At 36.9% G+C, this 8,988-nt stretch overlaps 2 protein-coding genes across 2 annotated transcripts; one reads left to right on the top strand and one right to left on the bottom strand.

The window, feature by feature from the left end:
* Window positions 1-1,554: 1,554 nt before the first annotated feature.
* LOC130546105 (protein mono-ADP-ribosyltransferase PARP14-like) lies at window positions 1,555-5,380 on the top strand. Its single transcript, XM_057321190.1, is given in 6 exon segments — window positions 1,555-1,584; window positions 2,564-3,157; window positions 3,300-3,439; window positions 4,678-4,852; window positions 4,955-5,070; window positions 5,072-5,380. Coding segments are annotated over 5 exon segments (1,083 nt in total). The 5' UTR covers window positions 1,555-1,584; window positions 2,564-2,679; the 3' UTR covers window positions 5,246-5,380.
* Window positions 5,381-5,401: 21 nt separating this feature from the next.
* On the bottom strand, window positions 5,402-8,092 carry hrh2b (histamine receptor H2b). The gene is made up of 2 exons (XM_057321191.1): window positions 7,472-8,092; window positions 5,402-5,789 (listed from the first exon to the last, which is right to left on the bottom strand). The coding sequence occupies exons 1-2, from the start codon at window positions 8,090-8,092 to the stop codon at window positions 5,439-5,441; spliced, it is 972 nt and encodes a 323-aa protein (XP_057177174.1). The 3' UTR covers window positions 5,402-5,438.
* Between the last annotated feature and the right edge of the window lie 896 nt (window positions 8,093-8,988).

Genomic DNA, 8,988 nt, shown 5'->3' with positions numbered 1-8,988 from the left:
AAATATAGTGGAAAACGCATAAAGTTTTTTCAGATGCAGAGATTCAGTTGTTCTTTAGATTTTTTAAAAGTTTATTACATAAAATAAGACTAATAAATCCTCACTCTAAGTTGGGAAGAGAAAGTTACTTTTTATTGAGGGGTAATGTTTGATAAGGCAACAAAAACAATACTGTTGTCTTAAGTAAATGTGTTTACTAACACAAACTACCAATGACCATAGTTTTTTGTAATTTAATAATAGGCCTGTTTGTAAATGTTAGTTAATGCCAATACAATGCATTAACTACTTTTAATAGTTACAACTATTATAAATGAATTAGTAAATGCTGAAATTAACATGAACATTTGTAAATGCTATAGAAGTAGGCCTATTGTTCATTTTTAGTTTACTGATGTTAACAAATACAACCTTATTTGTTATTGTCTTATGGTGAAATGTTACCAGTTATCTCTGTATCTTCTGCATTTATTCATTCGATGTCTGGACTTTTGTATTCCTTACCAGCAAAAATGGGACACATTCAAAAATGTTGAAAATTATGTAAGGGTTACGTAACAGGAGAGCGGATCCACGTGCAGGTAAGTTTTTTAATCAATCCACAAAGTGAATCAAATCCACAATTAAACAAGGAACACGGCAGGTAACACTAACAGATTGAAGTCGTCAATCGACAAAGCATAAGTGAACAAAGGGGCAATATATACACCGGAGAAGAGACAAACATGAAATAAGTCAGGTGAAACCAGTTACAATAACAAGACACAAGGCATAATGGGAAATTGAGTCCTACAAAACACAAGCAGAAACAGAGTACTATGGCGCCCTCAGGTGGCGAAGCGAGGCGCCAGCAATAGGACGTGACAGTAAGGAAATAAATGGAAGCATTAACTCATTCTCACTCCCGACTCGTCAGATGGAGACGCGTTTAATTCTTTGGATTTGTTAAAATAGAAATGGTCATACATATTTATGGTATTTTAAGATATGTAGGAGCACCTTTCCACTCCCATTCCATTGAAATTGCGCTCTCATTTCTTAATCTAGTATAAATTAAAGTTATTTTCTGTCCTCTTACATGTGATTGTAAACTAACGCTGAAACGAAAGTGAAAATAAGCTGGAGGGAGTGTTTTGTACACTCCCTCCAGTGTACAAAGGCTGCAGACCTGGAGCAGGCAGTTTTACGCCCATGTTTTAACTTATTTGTCCAGTAGGGGACGCTGTACATTATGAACCACCAGATACTTATTGGCCTGAGGGCTGTTCCATAAAAGGCCGCTAAAAAGCGGCGATTAAAGCCAACACCTGACTTTAATGAACCGAACTCATCAGTCACGCTTATTCGGTTACATAATGGTAAATTGAAGATGTACTGTATTTATAACCTGATATCATAAGAAGTCGTACATGTTTTAGGATGTGTCTACCCCAAACCCTAAAACCACAACCGCAAATTTAGCTAAAAACGCGAGTTTCATGAGGTGGCAAAGCAATGATAAATGGCTACCCTAACCCCGCCCCTAAACCCATCGTCACAGGGAGGAAATAGGAATTCACACGAAGGAGCCACCATGTGAAATAGGTATGAATTCTTATCAGATTGCGTTGAAATATATTTATACATATGAAAGATACTGCGTTTTAAAATACATTAGATTGAAAGTCGTGCTGTGTGACACAAAAAAGTCATGCTAAATGACACGAAAAAAGGGGGAAATTCGTGTCAGTAAACACAAATTCATATTACAGTTCGTGACAATGTCACGAATTCCCGAGAGACTGTGTTGGGCACGAACACGAACAAGTTTGTGTCAGGCGCTGCTCACCACAGTCACCTGTCCAGTTTTAAAACAACACACTCCTCGCTGCAGTCATTTTCAAATACCTCTCTTCTTTTCTTAAAAGAGTTATTTTCTGTTTTCGGAATTCCACTCATTACTATTTTCCACATATATTCAAATCATGAGAGCCACGAACACCTTACTCAAACTGGGTCCAGTTTTAAAACCGAGTGCTCCTCACTGCAGTCAGATTCAAATATCTCGCTTCTCCTCTTAAATTAGTGTTTTTCTATTTTCCATATACCTGTATATGAGAACCACAAACACAGACAGGCAAACTCGTACTAAAACTCATGTGAAACATCAGCGCCATTTTGCTTCTTCAAAAACAAAGCCCACAATGCATTGCGTAAAACTGTAAAAACTCGTAATGCATACTGCAGAATACTGTTAAAAACAGTAAATTAACAGCAGTTGCTTATAATGCAAAATATTGCCCAGAATGCATTGCTGTCTGCAGTACATTACCGTTTTAACACAAATATTACTGTCAGAATTTGGTTGTTTTATAACAGCAGTTTTTTACAGTGTGTGTCCATGCCACTAGGTGTCAAAAAACCCAACCAAAATAGAACATCAAAATAAATAGAGTGAAGTATATACCTTTTCATTTATTTATTACAAGATTTTACTAAATGTACAATAAGTAACAAACAAACAAAAGGTTGTATGAATGTATTGTCCTTGTTTCTTTCTATCAAACATGTGTTTGGACTAAAGAAAGAATTTTTGATCCTGCTACAAATGAAGATCCTGTGATTGTGGTTGAGGAAATAGAACCAGTTGTGTTCCAGTTGTGCGGGGAAACTCTACAGGACTTGAATAAGGCCAGAGACATGATCAACCTCTTGATAACAAAGGAGCATTTGAACATCACAATTCTGGATCCGGCCATTCGTTACTTCACCGATGAGGATGTTAAAATGCTGAGCACCATAGAAACAGAGCTTAAAATAAGTGTCAGACTCGAGAAGAGAGAACAAGCCCATATTATTACATTGAGGGGCCTGGCAGACTTCATACACACAGCAGAAAGACGTATTCAAGTCATAATCCTTAGAGTGGAGAGGAATGAACATCGAAAACGGGAGGCCACTTTAAACAGCAGAATAGTTGAGTGGCAATACGAACAAAAAAAGAACGACTTCAAAACATTTGATATTTTAACCAATTATGACCTGGAGGAGGCCTTTAACCTCCAAAAACCTACAGTAACAGTCAAGATTGACAATACAGTGTATGATGTGGACTTAGTTTGCAAAGTGGCCACAAAGGGGAGAAAGCAGATTCATTTAAAGAGAATTGATCTTGAAGGTAAGACACAAAAAATGTACAAATATTTTTCTATTACTAAAGCTATTTTTAAATTGTAATGTAACAATGTTAAAAAGGTCTGCGTGTTTTAGCTTTAGAAAGCAAGTGACCAGAGGTTTTCATCTAATGTCTATTTTCGTAGCTCAGATTCCTTTGCCTTCACACTGGGAGGACATGAAGGGACAACCTGTTGTTCTGGTAAAACTTACATCAAGCTTACAAGAATATGCAGATGCGGAGAAAGAGTTCAGGAGAACAGGACTGACCTCCAAGATCATTCAAGTAAGAATAGACTAAAGATAAAGACAAATAAAAAAATTGTATGTTACACTCTTAAAATAGACTAAAGATAAAGACAAAAAAAAAGATAAAAATGTGTACTGTAAGTAAAAATAAAGGTGCTTAAAAGGTTCTCCACATCGATGCCATAAAAGAATCCTAGAAGAACCATTCAGTCACAGTTCTTTATAGAACCATTTTTAAGACCATTTAACTATTTTGTTTTTATGAGTTTTCAAACGGACAGTAGCAGGAACAGCACACGGTTGTAGCGTGTATTGGCAACTAAGAATAGGGCTCTTAACACTGATTAAGAAATGTGTGTATATGTATATAAACATGTTAAAAACAACCTGGTATAGTGGCGATAATGTATGCTAATAGTACAGTATGTGGAAGTAGGGCACTATTTAGGGTACAAACCTGCGATTTACAGGATACAGTAAAAGAGATGCGGTGTCACTTTGAAGTTGAAGCACGGAGAGGAATAGTGTCATCACTTTAGCGATAGATCAGCAGAATCTTTAGCCATCTTTAAAGACACCATGAAATCAAACAGGAAAATTCTAAGTCTTTTACACAGTGTTGCAGTGATTATTATAAATGATTTATCTGTGAACACCATTATTTTTTCAGAATTCATTTGCACTTGAAATCTTTAATCAAAAACATTATCTCCTCTCCCCCTCTCAACAACAACTCTTCACCACATGACGGAAAGAAGTCAATTGAAACTTCCGTTTCATGGTGACTTTAAGAATCGGCTAAGGAAACATCTCTTTCTTCAAAGTCTGACCCATTAATACAGACACCCAGGGCTGGAAAAGTCTACTAAAAAATGGGAAAAGTCCCGTTATGCCAGATGGCCAGACCGCCCCTGCAGACACCTATTTCTATTTCTTTCCTACTGATTGCGTTTATTGTTACACCTCATTTGTATGTCACTTTGGATAAAAGTGTCTGCTAAATGACTAAATGTAAATGACTCATATGTTTTCTAAGTGGCGTAAACTTTTAGCGCAGTGCTTATGTGATCTTTTGGGCATTTGTGACAAGAATAGACACATATTGTGCTTTAATAGAGCATTTGAATAGCGGTATATAACTAAATGTATATATAACGGTCACATCAACTGACAGCTGTGTCCCCTGTCCCTCCACTTTGAAGATGCCGACTACGCCCCTCATAAATTACAAAGCAGTTATTTTATCATACTAATTTATACTGTTTTTATCCACAGATTGAAAGAGTTCAAAACAGCACTCTTTGGAAAAACTATATGATCAAAAAGGAAGAGCTGGAAACCAAGAATAACCACAAAAACAACGAGAAGCTTCTCTTCCATGGCACTGGCCCCAATAACACTGACCAGATCAACCATCACGGCTTCAATCGCAGTTACGCTGGGATGCATGGTACGAATCCAAAACCAGTGTAATCTTGGTTTGTAATTTTAAAGTGGTTTCAATGAAGTGGATTAGATTTAACAGCCTTCCACTATTATTCTCCATTTTAAGGAGCATTGCATGGAAATGGTACATATTTTGCCATTGACCCAAAGTATTCAGCACAAGGTTACTCCCCACCTGATAAAAAAGGACAGAAGGGCATGTATCTGGCCCGAGTGCTTGTTTGGCGACTTTACTCAGGGAAAGAAAGGCCTCCCAGCTCCTCCAAAAAAGGGATCAAATGCCATTCATCTCCATGACAGTGTGACGGATAACACGAAAAAGCCATCCATGTTTGTGATCTTCCATGATGTGCAGGCTTACCCAGAATACTTAATCACTTTCCAGGAATCAAACTGATTGAATCTCACACTGGATATATCATTATCTAACCATAATAGACTTGGTAGACTTACAATTTTAAATATTTCACAACTTCTTGTCTGATTTTACATTTTTTATATAGTAAACTAGATTATTGTTTTCTAAGTAGCTTCATTAATTTCTTCAGTGTCATAATAACATTTCTCTCTATCATAAATATGTTTTTTGTTTACATTATGCTGTTTTGCCTTGAACTTAATATTCTCAATATTTTAGCCCATCTGCAGTGAAGCAGCTGCCTGTATGCCTGACGGAAATCTCGATTTAGTGCTGGGTACAGAATGGGGTTCAATGCAGAGTTGAGGTATCCCAACCAAAGAACCACAGAGTGGCTGAGATCGGATGGGTGTGTCTCCCTCCACATGCCTATATATGTAAAGTAGGTAAAATACGGGAACCAGCAGAGGACAAATGCTCCAAGCACTGAGGCCAGGGTCATTGTGGCTTTGTGTTCACGCACAGTGGCTGCTGCAGATGCAGATTGAGCATGTGATGGAATGGCTGCCCGGATACGACACACCTTGAAATTTGAAGAGAAAAAGTATTATGACAGTATTTAAATTTTTTTAATTTTTTATTTCATGAAACCTGTAAAAACTGTAAAAAATTCATAAAAATGTAGCACAATATAGTATATTAATATAAAGGTAACTTTGCATATTCATTTTTTACAGCTGTTTCGACTTTAAAGCTCATACACACTGGGACGATAATCGCACAAGTTTATCGCCATCGTTTTTCGCCATTCATACCCAAACGATTTTCACTGGCGATGAGCCGAGTGAACGTGCAAATTCACTCCCTGACATAGATTGCGCTTAATGAAAAACAGAAAAACCCCGGTACACAAGGTGGCACTGCGCAACTTTATGCTTCTGACACTCGCTTGTCACACAGAAAAAGAATTCATCTTGCATCCTCTTCGTCAATGTGCACTCGGCAAGACCGTTTTATGCTTGAGCACGACCAAGTTGTGTTTTACTGTAGCTTCAGCAGCTCCAGGCACATGAACAAAAGCAAAAATCTCATTAGTCGGCCAGTTTTTAACGCAGTGCTTCAAACAAAAAAACGAGCCCCAGGCGCTTAAAAAAATTACGCGTTTACACCTGCCGTTTTGCGCGTCGGTGTGCACACTCACACTGCGCCCTTTGTTTAGTCACAGGCGTTAAACGTTGACGATAAACGCGCGCGATTATCGTTCCGGTGTGGAGAAGCCCTTATATAAAATTTTGTGTTTTAACGTTAACAGAAATCTTCGTAAAACGAATAGATAATATTAGAAAATTACCAGTACATTTTCAGGATATTTTTACAACATATATATCAGCATGTGACATGACAGTAGGCTACTGTCTAACCCACATTCAAAATACAGTAGTATACTTAAGTATATGTACTAGAGAAAAGTATAGTAAAATTATTTCATACTGTAGTAGTGTTTTTAACCTTAGTAAATATTACAGTATACTACAGTGCTTTTTACAGTTTATCAATTAACTAATACTTCAAAATACTGTAGTATGCATTAATAGAGTCTAGTAATAGCAAAAATAACTTTTTACCGTTTACAATTTACGGTTTATAACTGTAAATACCAAAGTATACTACAGTATTTGTTCATGGGGTAATATTTTTTTTCTGTACTATTTGAATTTCATTTTGTATTTAAATTTTTCATTTTTCATTTTGTTGGACAGCAAAAATACATGTGAAAATACCACAAGAATCCATTTGTAGTTTTTAAGCTCAATAATTTTTCTATGTTCAATTATATGAAATATTTGTATTTAGTATACTAATGAACTCAATTTAAATGTACCAGTAAATGCAAAATAATATATATACTTTCTTTTTTCAAGCATGTATTTTGTACTAAAATAACAATTAATATAAATCAATAAAAATGATATTTCTATATTATATGTAATATTGCATGTGAAAATCCAGTTATGTGATTTACTTCAAAATATCATTTGACATAATGTAAAGAACATTCTGTGAAAATATAATCCTCATATATTATAATATTGACTGCGTAAGGAAATATTTAAATCAAAGTGCCAAACTTTAATGCTCCAAATCTCAAAGTTAGATTATGAGACTTTAGTCTGGATTTCACAGACAGCACAGATTCATATATAATATGGAAATCTAGAATGCTAATATGTTTAAGTACTGTAACTTTCTACCCACATACTTTACCTGCTCTCGTGCAACACAGAATATGCGATGATAAACTCCACACATGACCAGCAGAGGGAGGTAGAAGATGCCAAAGGAGAACAGCAGCACATATTTGTTATTCCATTCATAGCGGCAGGTCCTGCCTTCCTCTCCCTCATCCCACATCTGCCAGTTCGGGTTATGCACTTTGAAGTCAGGTGTGTTCCAGCCTAGGTTAACGGGCAGAAAAGACACAGCCATAGAGCACATCCAGATCCCTGTCAGAGAGATCACCACACGTGACGCCGTGACTCTCCTGGGATAGCTGAGAGGGCTTGAGATTGCAAGATACCGATCAACACTGATGGCCAGCAGAGTAAGAATGGAGGCAGTGCACAGCATCACATCCAGAGAGATGTAAACATTACAAAACACTCCCCCCAGAGGCCAGCTCCCATTGCGTAATTCCAGCATTGCAGAAAATGGCAGAACCAGCAAGGCCAACAGCAAGTCCGCCACAGCCAGGGATACAATAAAACAGCTATTGATTTGGTGCAGACGCCGGCTGGTGGCCACAGCCAAGCAGACCAGAACGTTTCCGCAAATGGTCAGAGCGATGAAGGCCAACAGGACCACCCAGCGCAGGACAGTGGACATCATTGTTCTTGACTGAATACAGTTTTTTGTCTTCCTACACAAATTCGTGCCTCATCGGTTTTTATTTAACATTGAATGGAGCCATTTGAAGTCCATTTCTTTGTGAGTAGGATTTTGATGGACAAAACCTATTGTTTTTTAAGCTTAACACCATTATTATACCCCATATTTCAGTCAAGGGACATTCCTAAAAGGAAGAAAACAGAGTTACTTTAAAATTGAACACATAAGCTGGGTTGAGCCCTTATTAACATTTGCCACAAATCCTTTAAACTAAATAAAAGCAGATGAGACAAATGGCATCAGGACACAGATGGCAGACATGTTCATAAGAGGTTATTTACCGCCATTCATATTTTGAAACTTACGTGTTAGCACAGAAAAATGTTAATGAATGCAGTTGTCTGATATGCTGTGGTATTATGTCTTCTGGAAGGTCACCAAAATAAATTGAATGCAAATTTGAATCTAAATTTAATGCAAATAGAATGCAAAACTTTGGCCCCTGTTTACTGCAAGGACAAAAAGCTCACAGTCATACGTAAGACCTTCGAGAATAAGATAAAAATAGAAGTATTTGCATACTTCATTTGGTTCCTTAAAATCTATTTTTGCAATGCCTTTAATATTCATTTGGAGAATTATTTATTGTGGTGCTTGAACCATAGTTTATTTTTGGTTGCATTTGAAGCTATCATTAAATTATCTTACTACATTCTATTTAATATGAAAAAACCTGTCTGATAAGACCAATTGTTTATATTTGAAAGTGACCTATTTGTCAGATATGGTAACCCATACCCGAAATGTGACCTCTGCATTTAACCCATCCAGTGAGTAGTGAACACACGAGCAGTAATCACTGCAGTGCCCGGGGAGCAAGGTGCCTCGCTCAAGGG

The sequence above is a fragment of the Triplophysa rosa genome, linkage group LG22 (genome assembly GCF_024868665.1).
Source record: "Triplophysa rosa linkage group LG22, Trosa_1v2, whole genome shotgun sequence".
Taxonomy (NCBI): Eukaryota; Metazoa; Chordata; class Actinopteri; order Cypriniformes; family Nemacheilidae; genus Triplophysa; species Triplophysa rosa.
Note: the sequence above shows the minus strand (reverse complement) of the source record. Positions and strands in the feature narration are given on the sequence as shown.